Source organism: Vigna umbellata, chromosome 1 (genome assembly GCF_029865625.1).
Source record: "Vigna umbellata cultivar VRB3 chromosome 1, Vumbellata_1.0, whole genome shotgun sequence".
Classification (NCBI taxonomy): Eukaryota; Viridiplantae; Streptophyta; class Magnoliopsida; order Fabales; family Fabaceae; genus Vigna; species Vigna umbellata.
In genome coordinates this window covers 52066576-52083466 of record NC_142165.1, presented here as the reverse complement: position 1 = coordinate 52083466, position 16891 = coordinate 52066576, and the positions used below count along the sequence as shown (strand labels likewise).

The 16891-nt window shown below is 30.1% G+C and overlaps 1 protein-coding gene across 1 annotated transcript; it reads left to right on the top strand.

Annotated features, from left to right (window-relative positions):
* The first annotated feature begins 12888 nt into the window (after positions 1 to 12888).
* Positions 12889 to 16599, top strand: LOC124838729 (E3 ubiquitin-protein ligase AIRP2-like). The gene is made up of 5 exons (XM_047314405.2): positions 12889 to 13153; positions 13980 to 14130; positions 14209 to 14275; positions 14368 to 14602; positions 16030 to 16599. Exons 1-5 carry the CDS (start codon positions 13074 to 13076, stop codon positions 16238 to 16240), a joined length of 744 nt encoding a protein of 247 aa, XP_047170361.1. The 5' UTR covers positions 12889 to 13073; the 3' UTR covers positions 16241 to 16599.
* Positions 16600 to 16891: the final 292 nt, after the last annotated feature.

Here is a 16891-nt window from a genome sequence, read left to right as displayed (position 1 = left end):
TTTAAATTCAAATTTCATTGCAACCATTCTATATAAAACAACGTATTTACTTTTTCTGAGTTATATAAGACCAATATTATATATATTTTGACTATGGTTCCTTGTGAATTCTTTTCGACACATATATATAAAGATAACAAATTACTTAATGAAACAAAATTCAAAACTACTTGTTTTCAACTTTCAATAATACAAGTTAAAAAGAATACAAAAGAAGGTTTAACATATTATTTTTTGTTGGATTGTCATTAGTTTCATTTCATTTTTTTAATTAGATTTTTTACTATATCGTAACAAGGTGACCTTTTGGTTAAATTGACCATAAATCGTGAGTTCCAAAATGAGAAATAAGGTAACATTCTTTACCCGAATATATATCAATGACTAATTTTTAAATGTAAATAATTCTATTATTCTAATATCTAAAAAAATATTTTAGTTTGACAACGATATTGTTTGATTGTGATTGGAAAAGTGAGGCATTGGAGTGAGGGATTTGGTGTTTGTATTGTGTGATGATTGTATTGGTGTGTGGTTTTGTAGTGAAGTGAGTGTCAATTTCATTATATTGTCGGTTCTTGTTGAAGCCAATGGTGCCATCCTTTTGAAGTTTTTGTAGTTCCATTGCAAGGTTAATCTACTCGTTATCATGGATAGAATAAAGGGCTGCTATTTGCTTCAGTGATTTTATTTTCTTGGATTATTATTATTATTATTGGATTATTATTTTGTTTGTTTTTTTATACTTTCAAATGTTTTGTCTCACTATTATTACATTGTTTTGGTCACCTGCTTCCTTACATCACCGATGGAAAAAATATATCCTACCGCTTTTTCATCATTATATATAAAAAATAATAATTAAATATATTTTTAGTTCTTAAATTTTAATTTTTTAATTTTAAAAATTAACATAACTGGATTAAAATAATTATATTCATTTATTTTTAAAATTTAAAAACAAAATGTATCAAAAGTTTAAAGACGAATTTTAATTTTTAATCAAAATTTATAAATTAAAAACATATTTAATCTTAATTTAGAAACACAATTACAATACATGTAGTTATAATAACTTTAAAATTATTATTTTTAATTCTTGAATGTAAATGTAACATCCCAAAAATACAGTTTAAACTATATAATAGAATAATCACATTTAATAATATACAGATCAGTCTTACACTAAGAAGAATGTACGGTTATGGTCGAATGACCTTACAAAGCAATACGAGAAATTAAAGCTGTACAAAAGTACAAACCTGACCGAACGGTTTACAAAAGAAAAAATACCGAACAGTCATACTAACAAAAGAGAAGGTGATCGAACGACCACCTTACTATAAACTAAACTACTGACCGAACGTCCTACTGTTCGGTCTTCACTTCTACCTCGGCCAAGTTCTCTTCTTCCAACACATCTTCCAACAGCTCGTCTCCTTCTGCTCACATCCACACAGATGATCATTGCAATAACAAAGACGAACGTACAAAACAAGATAAGACATGAAACACAGGGTAAGCTTATGTAATTTAATTCATGTATAAACATACATTTTCACACAATCAAACACACAAGATATATTTCATCATACGTTTCATACAAAGCCTAATACTAGACTGACTGTCCGGACTGTATGAAATCTGTGTAACTACAGGCGTTCGTGCACCCGGGTGATGTAGTAACTGGGATACCCTCAACAGCTGCCACCCGAGATTAGTCCTATCTGTCCAAAGTAACCCTAAGGACTAGGATCTCCTACCGTTTCCACACATGACCTACCCTCCTCTACGTGAGGACGAGTACTCACGAAACATCAGGATAAACCGCCAGCTTAGCATGCCCACATTCATACTTTACCAATTCCAATATTCATTCATGAGTCATTCCTTCCCGGAACGCTCGTCCATAATCCACAACATTTCAATCCAAATCGCATTCTCTTCATCTTTCATTATAAATTATCTCAATTAAACTATTCGTTTAAGGATCACTAATGGTACCGAATACCGAACTTTAAGCTTTAACTCAGAACAAGAACGAACGTTTGGAACGAGACCGAGAGGTCTCCAGTTCTAGAATAGATTAAGACCGAGAGGATTATTATCGGGTTGAGAAAGAAACCAAGTACAATTATATCTCAAGGGAACTATTAGGACGAACGTTACTTACAAAGTGAACCAATTAGATGAACTGACTCTTGAGAGACCGAACACCAAAAATCCATGTCAAGTACTAAGGCTCTAGGTTGGAACCAAGATATATATAGACACTTCAAGACATTCAAAGAATAATGCTTAGAAGAATTCACATGAAGAAACCGAACACTTGTGAATACTTAGCTTATTTGAGTTTAGCATCAAGAACACCGAATGTCAGTCAATGACCGAGCACCGTAGAGAGAAAACTCTATTTAAGTTGGACGAACGCCATTTCATCAAGATAGATTATAACAAAGACAAGTACGAGCGCTTGGTGTAAGACCGAGCACTACTCAGTACGAGCGCTTGGTGTAAGACCGAACACTATTCAGTGAGAGTGCTTGGTGTAAGACCGAGTACTACTAAACTTATATTAGAAAGCTTGATAAATATAATAAGATACTATTGAAGTAGTGTTTTAAGAATAAACGAAACTATAGAAATATATATATAGATATATTTAAATTTATCACAGAATATCCAGATACAACTATGCTTGGCCAAACGTTCAAGCATACTATTACAACGCGAAGACGCTCGTCCTCAACTAGGATTCTTCCTAAATGAAAGAATCCAATTCTAACCAAGTTTATTAGCATTACCGAACGGTCAATGATCGTTCACTGACGAATGTACACTATCATAGGGAAATTTCATATTCATAATTCATTTATATTCAACTCATTTCTTAACATATAGTTTCATAACTTTATACATTCATATCATAATCAATTTTCATACTTCATACAATCCAAACATATCAACCATCATATATTAATTCATTCAAGTTAATGAACGTTCATGCAACACACATAATCATACAAATTAAATTAATAAGCTTCCCTTACTTCTGAGCGTGAACGAACGTTCCTAGAGACAATACAGTTTGCCTGACTACAATTTCCTTCTACCCTCCATGCTCAACAACTCTTCAAACCAAAATTAAACAACAGACAAAAATGGTTCAGAATGAGACTATGAACTCATGCAACCAGTACTTGGTTTGCATGTGCCAGAGAACGAACGGCTAACGAGAAGAAGAACTTACCAGTTCAGAATTCGAAACCATTCGGTTCAAACTGAAGCTCTGGACGCCGGAAGTGCTTCTACGGTGCCTGAACGGTGATCGGAGAAGAGAAAAAGTGAGAATTGGTAGAGAGAAGGGAGAGCTTTTAGAGAGAATGAGGAGAATTTGAGAATATCAGAGTTTGGAGAAGAAGGTGCATGCAGAGAGTGTAACGTAAATTTTCTAAAAACTCAGTTTTGCTTCTCACGTCAAACGAATGTCTGCCGACACCTGCATTCCACTATCTAATTTTCGGATCCCCTCCACTTGACACCTGACGTCCGTTCAGAGAGTTTTTTGGTACGTTTTTAATTATGTTCACAATAAAACTAAACATTAACGAGTTTAATAACCATAGCAAAAGAAACAATATATCTAAAAATAATAAACTGAAATATATAAATTCTAATATGTAACTTTAATGTCATATAAGATAAAAAGAAAAATGAAGGATAATATTATGTAATAGATATAAAAAACCACGTATCTTATATATTAATAAGTGTTAGAAGGCATTACATTTCCTTAGTAATATTTAAATTTGCATATTTAGAGAAATTCGGAAAAGGATTTACTAATATAGTAAAAATTGTTCCATCTTTCATGTCACAGATCACAAATGTCAAAAGTTCTTCGAGGACCTAATCAGTTCGGTGTGAACCAATCTTCAGTTATTGTTTAGTTCTCAATTTTTAGATCCAATCAAATCTACAAATTAACTTGAATAGTTTAATTATTTATCTCATATATAACCAAAACTAAATATATATCAAATATTAACGAATTGGAAAAAAAAATACGTATTTCTTAAACAAGATTAGTAAAGTTGTTTCGGATGTAAGGCACTTAAAACAATTTCTTGATTATGCGCTTCAATGTTTTCATCTCCATACAAAGGTAATTTATCCACCAATCGAGAAATACTTTGATATTAAAATCAGCTTAAATTTAATTAGTTAAAACAGTTAATGCTACAATAAATACATAATAAAAATCTCAAAAATTATATTTTTAATCTATATTTATAATTTCTTTTCGTGGATTTTTTTGTTAAAGTTGACTTAATTATAATTTAATTTCTTCCAAATTTTATTATGAAATTGTTTATGCTAATTAGATGTTTATCTTATTTTACTCTATTGAATTCTTCATGAATGCTATTGCAATCTGATTGTTTTTTTTTTTGTTAAGTAAAATCCGTATGATTTTTGTGTTATTAGAGTTACAGAGCCAACAACATATGACAGTGATGTGAGTCAGCATGTAAATTCTAATGTTTTCATTCCTCAAAACGTCGAAACCTCGTTCACTTTAGCCATTGATATTGTGCTATTGTTCTGTCCCCCACATTATCGTCTCCACTTTTTTTTATTGGTCTATGGTGAATTTTGTATCCTCTAAAAGTGGGAGGGTAGAATTTTGTTGTCGGAAACTATTATTAAGTAATGAGTGAGATATACAAAAAATATTTCTTTAATCTCAAAATAATAAGTGTGCATGTTTGTGTGTAGTGGTTGAAAATTTAAAATGTAAATGTAAATTTCATCTTGACTAGACATAAGAAATTAAATAATATATAAAATAATTATATAGGTTAAGCTTATGTTTAATAGAGTGCATATTTAGTTAAACTCATATTTCATTAATACTATGTTTTCTTTATGAATCATCTTGACTCATCAACGTAATACCTTGATTATGTTACTCCCTTCTTCAACTGTGAGGTATAAATGAGTGTATGCAAAAGAATAATATATATATATATATATATATATATATATATATATATATATATATATATATATATATATATTTCATTTGCTAAAGTTAATATTCGTAAAAAGAAAGATATTATGCAAAAAGTTGTATACGAGAATCTCTTATAGAGTTTAGAAGGTCGATTGGAGTCTATTTAACAGACATGCTCAAAACAAAATTTATGCGTGAAAAAAAAATAGAGATAATAATATACTATCACAATTTTATAAATGTAACTTAAAAGAATAAGTAACATTATAAAAAAAATCACTGCATAATGAGTGTAAAAGTATTGTCTGTTAGACTTTTTCAACAACTATTTTTAAAATTTTGTGGTCTACCACACAGGTCATGACTTCAAATTCATTTTCTAAAGTTTAGGTAAAAAAATTTCACCATAACAGTTTTCCATTATTATCTAAAATCATAGAACATTATAGTTTATAACACAGAACGTACAACCACATCATATAATCCTAAACATATAAGTATAACCACGTCATGTCCTTCTAAAATTATTCAAACGTTACTTTGACTTGTAATAAAAATAAAAAACGTTTTTAATATTGTGGTTAATTTTAAAAAAGGTGAGAGCATTAAATACATTTTGGAAAATATTTGTAATGAACTATTTATACATTGAATTCTTTTAACCAAAAGAGCATGCGGATAATCTCCTTTTTCTTTTTATCATCATGTTCATAATTCAATTAAAATTGATCAAATTTCTCGTCAATCTTACTCCAACAAAGGGTTGATGAATTACCTTTCATTTTATCGGTGACAAAATGAGAAACTTAGACTTTCCCCTTTAGTAGGAAGGGTTCAATATGTCCAGCGAATGGTTAGAGAGCGATTATGGTGTACAACTTTTCAAGACATGATGCAATAGGTTAAACAGTTAATACTCTTGACACTTCATTATGTATTCGTGAACATGTTTTACATAGGTCAGTAGTATTTGACTCTTAATACTCATGTATCAGACTCCTAAATGCACGTTGCATATGTCGCAATGCATCTCGACAAGCACATATTAGGCATGTTCCTAATTCAGGCACTTGAGTAGAGATATGACAAAAAAGAGTTTTTCATTCTGGAAATCGTTTTGTTGGGATTTTGGTTGAGTTACCTATGTTGTGAAAGGGTGAAAATCCTCGATGTTAGGTGGACACAAGAAGTCGATTCTATCTTAGAAATTTTGAGGGTGTGTACTTGGGGAAGCCTGGCATTTTTATGGATTTATCCACTTGTCGGGATGTCTAGTAGAATTTTGAGACGTCTCTAACTCTCCATCCTAATAGGGGTCGTGATGTCTTTGTTTGTTGTGATCTTGCTTTGAGTAGCGAGATCAGCCACGAATCTCTCTAGTTTTGCATCGGATTGACATTTCAATCTCTTTAGAATTTGCGTCGAACTGATCGAGGGCTACGCTCTGTCTAAGAGTTGGGTAGGCCTTCCTTCTGAAGGTTTTCTTAGTGCGTAAAGACCCAACCTTTTCCACGATGCCCTATTGGGGGACTCCCTACTAGCCGACGAGTATCATATCTATATTACTAGTGGACAAGTCCTTTGTCGAAGACATGGAAGAGACTTTCCGTTTTCCAGGGCGATCAACTTCTAGTTTAGCGCTTGGAAGTCCACCTGATGTTAGATCTAGATTAAAATTTAGTTGATCAATTAAAATGGATATGGATTAAAATCTAGATCCATTTTAAACGACTTTAACTATATTTAATTATATAAACTAAGTTTGGATTTCTTTTTAATCAAATTTAAATTGGATGAAAACTATATTTAATCCACTTTGTTGATGAGATTAAATTGTTGAGGTCGACTCGATTTTTGGCATTGGCTGACTCGATTGAATTTTGGCTGAGGTCGACTCAACCAAATTTCAGTCATGTCTAACTCTTTCGATTTTGGTCATGTCTAACTTTGTCGAATTTCAACCAAGGTCAACTCAACTGAATTCTAGTCGAAGTTGACTCGATCAAATTTTGGTTGAAACTTATTAGTTGAATTTTAGTTCAAGCCAACGTAATTGTTTAGAGGAAAATTTTGTTAAGACTCGATCAGTTTTTTTTTTCTAAATTAGAATTGTTTAGAAGAAAATATGTTTTTTAATAAATAGTGATGTTAGTTTTAATTATCTTTAATTCTTATTAAGAATAAATTGTTAAAAATATAATGAATGAGAGATTATTTAAAAGAGGAAAATATCAACATCAAATTAGTTTCATTTCATTAATAAAAGAGTTGTATTTACTTCCACTCATACCCTAAGTCAATTAACTATTTTCTAAATCTTTACAAAATAAAGAAACAGAAAATACTAGAGTTAGAAATCAAAATATTGAATTCTATAAGACCTCAACACAACAATTTGTGAAACTATATCATAATAACACTTTGATTATTCTGATATAAAAATCAACAATATAAAAGGATATTGAAAAGAAATAATATCGCTTTAGAAGAATAATTAATACTAAAAGAGAGATGATTAGGTTCTTCAATATGTTTTTCTCAATCTAGGAATTTAGAATCATCTATCTAATAAATAAAGACTCCAAAAGCTAAACAACTTATTAAGGAAAGAATTTAACCGTAGTCTAAGTAATAAAAAATGGTTGAAAGTATAATATCAGTCAATGTAATATAAAAAGTGAAAAACTATATTAGAGAAATTATTTAAACTATAAAAGTATAATATGAACATTATACAGTAAATGAATAAAAAAATGAAAAGAAATGCATTAAATATGAGAGTGTATGTGTCTGCGATAGAAGGCAAAGTTTGGGTTTAATTTGGCTTCTGAAAATGAAAGAAAATTTGACATGAAAGTTTGAATAAAATGAAAAGGTAACAAAGACTAGTGCCAAATTTGCTTCGAGTAGTACAAAATAGACTTTCTTCTATAGGTAGTTTTCTTTTTTCGAATAATTTGTTAAGAAAATGATGATGGGATGAAAACCAAAACGGCTATGGTATTTTCATCTTGTTAGGGAATTTCAACACTATCATAATTTATTTTTTATGGGATTTTTTGTGGAAAATTTATGTACAAATTCAACAATAATGAGTTTTTAATCAAATTGAAATAAAGAGATTAACGCGATTTCTTATTTTAAATCTTAAGAAATTAAGTTTTTTTTTTATGTTATTTAACATTTTTATATTTGGATTAAATATGTTTTTAGTTTCTAAACTATGACCGTTCTGGTTTTCGTCCCTCTTCCAAAGTAAGGTACAATTTAGTCCTCAATCTTTAAAAAACGTTCGTTTTAGTCGAAAAAACGAACGTTTCGAGGACTAAAAACAAAATTTTGAGGACTAAAACGAACGTTTTTCTAAAGAATGAGGACCAAATTGTACCTTACTTGGACGAAAACCAGAAACGGCCAATAGTTTAGGGACTAAAAACATATTTAACCCTTTATATTTATTGAATATGAGATCTTGATTTACTTTTAAATTTCTTTAATAGTTTTAATTCTAAATCAATAATAGTTGTTAATATTTTATTGATGAAGAAAATTGAATTTATAATCTCTTACATTCTCTTTTCAACTTTTACCATTAAGTTAATTTTATATCTCTATATAAAATATCTTAGTGGTTAATCACTGAATTCACTGTAAGTTTGTTTTCAACTCTTAGTGTATATGAAGGGTTTCAAAAGTTTATGATTCATGTTATATATATACATACATACATGTATATATCATAGTAACAATAATAGGAGTTAGATAAGTAGTATCTCTTTACTACTCATCCTATTTAAAATCTGATTTGTTATTTATTGAGTATTCATAAAAAGAAAGATATTTTTTTATATTTTTGTATGTAAATATTTTCATATTTTATTATTTAAAAAATTTAAAATAAAAGTATTTAAAAACAAAACATTGAAATATAAAGATAGAATAAAAAAAAGTTAAGTTTGAAATATAATGCAAATCAAATTAATTTCTAAAATATTAATAGAAAAAATTTGGTCTTTTTAAAATACAAATTTAAATGAATTGAGTTAAAATAAATTTATAAAAATATTAATCCTATAACTTCAATAAGTCAAATTTTAAATTATTAAGTAATTATTTTTTTTCTTATTTTTTTAGTATTCATAAAAAAAACTGTAAATATCCATTCATACAATTTTTTATCATCTCCAATTAATGCTTTGTAAATTTTAAAATTTATTAATTATTTTTTCTCAACGTCTTTAAAACAATAACATCAATAACTACATATTAAATAAGGATGTTTTAAAGTTCAACAGAACAATAATCTATACTTATTTAGATATAATCTTAATCTACATGTACAAATCTTACACATCAATAATTTTGGAACGCAAAGGAGTAAGTATTTAGTCAATTAATCCAATCATTAATCATTAATCTCTAATTATTAAGCCTCTCTGTGTTATTATCAATTCCGATTAACAAAAAAGTTACTAATTATAAATGAGTGGAACTAGGTAAGTGGTTGATTGTTGGATGTTGCAGCAACAAAATCATGGGAACAATTTTCAGTTATTCATAGTATTTTACAAAAACAACATAGAAAAAAATGAAAAGGTGGTGGCTCTGTTCTATCATGAATGATAAATCTTAATTACTGGCAGAGAAAGAAAGGATGGTAGATCTGAATGTAGTTGCAACTGCAGCTATGCATTTATGAACAATTAATTTATTACATTATAAAGCCCTTTTTGTGGTCCCTTACAAAAGGAAAAACCTTACACATTTATTACTCTTTTAAAACCATATCAATACTAACTTCATTTTTAGTGTAACCCCAGAATTGTAAATAATAAGGTTTCTTTCATTTTCCATCACTAATTTATATTCATTACTTTTATTTAATTTTTTTAATCAAAATTCTGTTGCAGATTTTTCTTTTATTTCATCTCATCTGTTTAGTCTTTTTCCTCTTACCTTTTTAGGTACGAATATTTAAATATTTACTTCAATTGGTACATCTTTAGGTTCAATGCGTCCCCAAAACTCAATAGTATAAATAAACTGTACTAAAATCTAAGAAAGTAACAAGTAAGAGTATTTAAAGAAATTTTTTTTATTCTCACCAAAAAGAAAAATAGTGATAAGATTTTTAAAATATTTATTACAAAAACTTAGCAAATTTATCACACATGATTAATTCGTTTGGAGTTAAATGAAAGTAGAAAAAGTTTTATACTATTGATACATAAATTATTTTGTCATTTGAAAAACCATCGAATTTTATTCAAAACTTAAAATCAACAATATATAACTATTATGAGTACGTATGAGTTGATTTTTTTGTAAACGCTTTTTAAAATAAGAAAATATGGAAAATATTAAATGAATTTTTATAAATTAATAGTAATTTACATATAAGCAAAAAGCTAAAATTAAAGCTAAATGAGAGAGATTGTATAAATTAATTTATACATCAATTAAATTTAATTGGTAGAGAATTTTATTTCTTTTTATCTTTTCTCTTATGTTGGAAAATTGAAGTATGATAAGAAAAAAATCCATTACATAAACTTAAATCGATTGAGTCTTAAGAATGACAGAAATTCTTATATTCATTCATTTTTTTAGCTTATTCAAAGGAGGGAATGAGATGGGAAAAACAAATATTGTCTCATTTGGTGAAGGGCAAATATAAATAATAGTATAAACTATTTTCTTCTTATCATTTTGGCTTTCTCATAAAATGTAAGGGTTTTCCTCTAAAATGTAAGGGTTTTTTTTTTAAAATTCTCTCTTTTCTTTTCTCATACGACTTTAACCAAATGGGCATATTTATTGTCACATTATGATTAAAAAATAGGGCATTTTAAATAAAATATAAAGATGGATTATATTTAATGTTCAAGCTTCTGTCCTGCATTATATATAGTTGACATTATTAAATGAATCATGAAGAAAAAATGAATTAAAAATGGCTGAAAAAGATGCTATGAACTATAGTATGGTATTACTCTATTGTGAATATTCTTTCTTCTCTCCGAATGGTTATTAAATTTAGGCGTTGGATAGTTTTGATGAAGTCATACATACCTACTACACTAATAAAGAGGATCATAACTTTAGTTTCTCATGCATTTTTCCACTATTCAAAGCATTAGGTAATAACCTAACTAACATCTTTGCCTTTTACTTTTAGGGTAAATTCAAAATAATATCAAAATTTATTATAATAAGATTTATTGAATCACATAATATTATGTATTTATTAATAGATTTCTTCCTATTTTTATGTTCAAAATATTTATTTTCATAATAAAAGAGTGTGTTAGAAAGTTTACGTCAATTAAAAATATAATTAAATTACAATACATAAAATTCATTTTTTTCAAAGAAATATATTAAGAATAAAAAAGTAATAAATATAAATCTATTCTTAATTTTTCTTGAACTATAAAGTTTGTAATTTTGTGATGTGAGATATTTCTAATTTTTATTTCGAAATTACAAATCGAATGACATCAGAGATTTTGTCATATTTTAACCTTTAAATTATAGTTTTTGTTTAAAATAATTTAAACGAAGGATTTATTTAGACCAATCTCAATTGAATTTAATCGACATTTTAATTGGCTCAAAAGGGCAGAAACCCCAATAATAAAATTTTGTTTTGAAAATATAAACAAAGTTTCTAAATAAAGGAATTTTTTGTAATGACCTTTGAGATTGTTTATTCTTAATTAATTAAAAATAAAAAATAAAAGTAAAGTACATAATCCAATAACGAAGGAGTGGTATGTAATTAAAGGTATCACGTAAACTTTAATAGTTGTTATATGATTAAGATAGTATAAAATTGAGTTAACATATCACAATCGAGTTAATAAAGTAGAAATAAAAGTTACATACTATAGCCGTTAGAGTAAAGGAATTTGCCGTATTCTATTTAAGTATAATCTTAAAACCCAAAATAATTGTATCCCATACTTTCTTCCTACAATAACATTTAAACATCTCTTGCTTACAAGATATCATAAACTAATTCCATCTTCTACGATAATTATTATAATATATTTCTAATGATTAAATATGTTTTTAGATAAATATGTATGTTAAAATTTATAATCATTTATTTGAACATAATTAAATTGATATAAATGTGGAAGTGGAGCCACTCACCCCAAAAGCGCGTGCGTGGAGGCAAAGCTACCAAAAACATGAAAGGTAAAGTGGCAAACAAAACATCGAAAGAGAGAGAAGGAGGTGCAAATTTGGATAAGGCACCCATTATTATTCATCACTCCTTTCTCTCTCTCATAATTTCTTTCATCAAATAAATAATCACTTTTAGCATAATTTTTAACTTTCACACTATTTCTTTTTAAATTTATACACATTAACCAAGTCAAGATACACATTATCATCTTAAATATACGTTTTAATAATACGTATAGAAAATGATTTACTGAATATATTTTATATTATGATTATAAAACTTAAAAAAACTTACTAAAAAACAACATAAAGTTGAACCGCCTTTTTCATCAGTTAAATGAAGAAACAAAATTTTAAAAAGTATACAATTATTAAATATGAATTTTGTTGGGAAAATTAAATATAAAGAATTTATAATTTTTAATAATTTGGACTTGGACATTACAGAATAGAGGAGTATAAACTAAAGTGTGGTGGAGAGTCTCAATATATTTTATGCTACTTGTGTGTTGAACTTATTAGATATTTTAATAGTATAATTAATTAACAAGATAAATAGTACTCATAAAAAAATATTTTTTTTATGAATAATGGAAGGGCGACGGTGCTGATGCGTACACGTGTCCTGACAATCCCACCGTCTTGGCTTTCAAGAACAGCATAGAAGCAACACGAAGCACCTCTTTCTCTCTCTTCCCTCTCTTCTGCTTTCTCTTCACTGTCTCTGTGACTCTACCAGAAACTAGAGCCAGACATATAGCCCAGAAGGGTTTCATTCACCAAACCAATCTCTCTCTTCGTCTCTTCTTCCATTTCACAGACTTTTCCTTTTTTGTTGTTTTTTTGTGGTGTGATCGCTGCGATGTACGTAGCTTCCATGCGTAAGTCTTTCAAGGACTCCTTGAAAGTCCTTGAAGCTGACATCCAGCACGCCAACACCCTGTGGGTTTTCTCCTCTCACCCTTTTTTCTGGGTTTTGTTTTTAACTGTCATCTTCCTTCCTATGTTAAATTTTAATTTTTTTATTTGAATTTAAGGTGATCACTGCTGCGAAAGGTTGGTGGCCTGTCATTGGCTGTTACCTTTCCTCCTCTCTTTTTCTTTTTTCATGAAAAATCGTTTTTTTTTTCTCTTGGGGGTAAGTGGTTGGTGATTGCTAAGTGAGGGTTTTTCTGGGTACGATGATGATCTTCTTCTGGGTTTAGCCCTGTTTATTTATTTTTTCTCATTGGTTTGCTTTTTTCTTCTGGCTCTGGTTAGTTATAATCCTTGAATATTTATTTCCTTTATAAATAGGGTACATTTAATTTACCGATAAAGCGTGGATAATTTGATTTTCAGTGTTGATCGTTCCTATCTGTGTCTTTGTGTGCGTGCCTGGTGTGGGGAAATTTGTGTGTGGAAGTGTCAAAACGCTTAGGGAGTGAATTCTCCGAGTACTTGTTTCGTTGTCTGATGATTTTGATGTTATATTATGGTTTCTTAATCTCTGAACGCTATTGCGTTATTATATCTTTAATACCTGCTACACTATATGGTGACAGGCTACATAACATTTATTGGTTTGGTAACATGTAGTGCTTTTGATGTGCTTGTCGCGAAATATCTTTAGAGGAGCAAGCTGAATGCAATGTTGTCATTTGTAAATATTGCAATGACATTTCTGTCTGAAATTGTCATCAAGTATCAATATACTAGTTAGTGTTGTAAAAGCTAATTTACTGCAGTTAGTTATTGGTTGATCATGAAAAAAAATTGGGATGTGCAGGGCGTCAGATTTTCCAAGGGAATATGATGGTGCGTGCCTTCAGATGAGAATGTCGTACAGTCCGGCAGCGCACTTGTTTCTTTTTCTGGTGCAATGGACAGATTGTCATCTTGCTGGAGCCCTTGGACTGTTAAGAATCCTAATTTACAAGGTAAGGTGCTTTGATTTTTAGGTGTGGATATTGAAATGAGGGACTTGGACCAGATGAAGAATTTGCCTCATGTTGTAGGTCTATGTGGATGGGACAACCACCATGTCTACACATGAAAGAAAAGCAAGTATTAGAGAATTCTATGGTATATCTGTCCTTGTTTTTTAATCTAAATTAAGTTAGTTTGCATATTAGTTTTTGTTTGTTGCTGACACGTTGAATTTCTTCTCTGAGCAGCGGTCATTTATCCCTCTTTATTGCAACTTCAGAAAGGTATCACTGACACTGAGGATAAGAAGCAAAAGGCTGTATGCATGGAGAGGTATCGCAGAAGAGATGATGAGGATTATAGACAGTCTTCTGACATAGACATTGAAAGAGAAGATGAATGTGGAATATGCATGGACATGAATACTAAGATTGTGTTACCCAACTGCAACCATGCCATGTGCCTGAAATGTTACCGAGAATGGTACTTCATCCAACAAATAATCTCTGTATCTCTCTCTCTCTCTCTCTCTCTCTCTCTCTGTGTGTTAATATGTGGCACTTCCCATTCTTTTACCAGCATGTAGATGTATAGCTGTTTGACTTGTTTCTATACGGTTTGATTCTTTGTGTTCTCTAACAATAAACTCTATGTTTATGGTTTGTTTATTAGATTTTCTGACTTCATGGATTATGAACACAGTCACTACAAAATGAGTACAATATTTCAGCCATAGTAAAATTTCAATTGTCGAAGGTTTTGGGTTTGTTCAGTTCGTTTTGGTAGTAATTGTTTATAACCTGGTTTAGTGTCTTTTTGCGAATGGAGGCTTTAAGTGGTGGAAGTTACAAGTCTCACTATGAACGTTCTGTGCTTGATTGCAGGTGCAATTACACGGCACTGTGCATATGAAGGTTTGATTGTCGCTTGTTATTACTGCTTGAATGTGAATATTTAATGTAGTAAAACAAAATTAGTATGGTGGTGTAAAATTATTTATTAGAAGAAAACTATTTATTTGAATTGATATAGTTAGCTTAAGTAGTTGGTGGAGGAATGTGTCTTGCGTTTATGTCTTCTGAATGCCACTTGGCTGATTGGCACTTGGTGTAATTTTTTACTATGATGATATTAACTCTTCAGTCTGTTGTAGTTTGTAAGGCTTAAAAAGTTAGTTATATTTGTTTCTGGATTTTGTGTGTTTTCGTTTCTTGAATATCCATGTTGCGAATGAAAACGTCCAGTAACCAATTTTGCCTTCTGCAATCATCTCTTTAATGAAGTCTGTTGTTCTTATATGTGAATGTGCAAGCACAAAAGGTCTTCCTAAATCATAGAAATTAAATTTTTCTTAATTATTGTACCTTGATTTACGAGAAAGACAATTTGTTTTGCCGTTTTCCTGTGGAACTATTATGGGCTATTTGTTGTTTGTGTGGTGGTTGAAAATGAAAGAGAGTAGAAGTGGGTTTCAGGGTCTGGCTATGAAACCAGACTCTGGTCATTTTTATTGAATATTGGTTGATGGGATCATGCACTGTCAACTTGGGATGACTATTCATCGTCTGCGCTAAAGTTTCTATGAGCTAATCTGCCTATACTGTGTAGTTTGCTGACAGCTAACAAAATGGTTACTTGAAAATGACCTATAACAATGGACACCTGGAGGATTTGAAGCCAAGACCCTTTGGTGGATAGTATTCAATCCTACCAGCTATTGAGTAAACGTCATCTGTGTCTGTTTCTAGTTTGAAACAGAACACTAGGACTGTCACATGTATATGTCATTGTTTTGGTGTAGATTTAGCTACCCTTTATTTTAAATTGCTACCTTGTAGCTCCCAGCAACATGTTGTCGAAGTATTTTGTAGGTTTAGTTGAAGTTTGAAGTGATCTGATAAATTTTGCAGGCGAACTATATCACAATCATGCCCATTTTGCCGTGACAGTCTGAAGAGAGTGAACTCAGGTGATCTGTGGGTATTCACTGATAGGAGGGATGTGGTAGACATGGCAACAGTGACAAGGGAGAATCTGAGAAGGCTTTTCATGTACATAGATAAGTTGCCTTTGATTGTTCCAGACTCCCTTTTTGATGCTTATGACTCTCACATACGGTAAGTGATTGCAACAGACAGATTTTAATGTATGCTGTTGTTGTCTTGGATCCCTTGTTCCAGTTGAAGTTAGTGACATAAAAGCCAGAAGCGGAGTCGGCTAATTGAGTTGTTATTATAGAGTTGCAGTACTTGCTTCCCACTTCTGGTGGCAGAAGTATCCAGCCCTTGTGATATTGTGGACTGGTGGTGAAGTTGAGATGGTAAATTGTATCTATCTAGTTAGCTCATTTGTATATCCCTGTACAGATCAAATCAATCACTTATTAACAAGAGATTTGCACATTCCGTTCTTGTCATTAAGGTGTGAATCTCTTGCGAAACTCTTTTATTTTTCATCATCAATGAATGTATTTAACGGAATGTCTGTAATGTGTTCTGTAGTTTATGTATATGCATTAAGGCCACCTTATAACAACTGCCTATCTTTACTTAATAGAAAGCAGAAAGCACCATGGTTTATATAAATATCTTTATTTCCTTCATTCTCGTACAATAATCTGCTTAGTAGTTTAAAATATCAGTGATTTGACTTTTGCTTAAATGTATATTCTTGAAGGAGATGGTGGCAACTAGTCTCAGTAACTATGAATTTGAGTTCATTGTCTTGTGTTATAAATGAGTGTAGATATTAACAAGCTAAAAGCCCTACTCA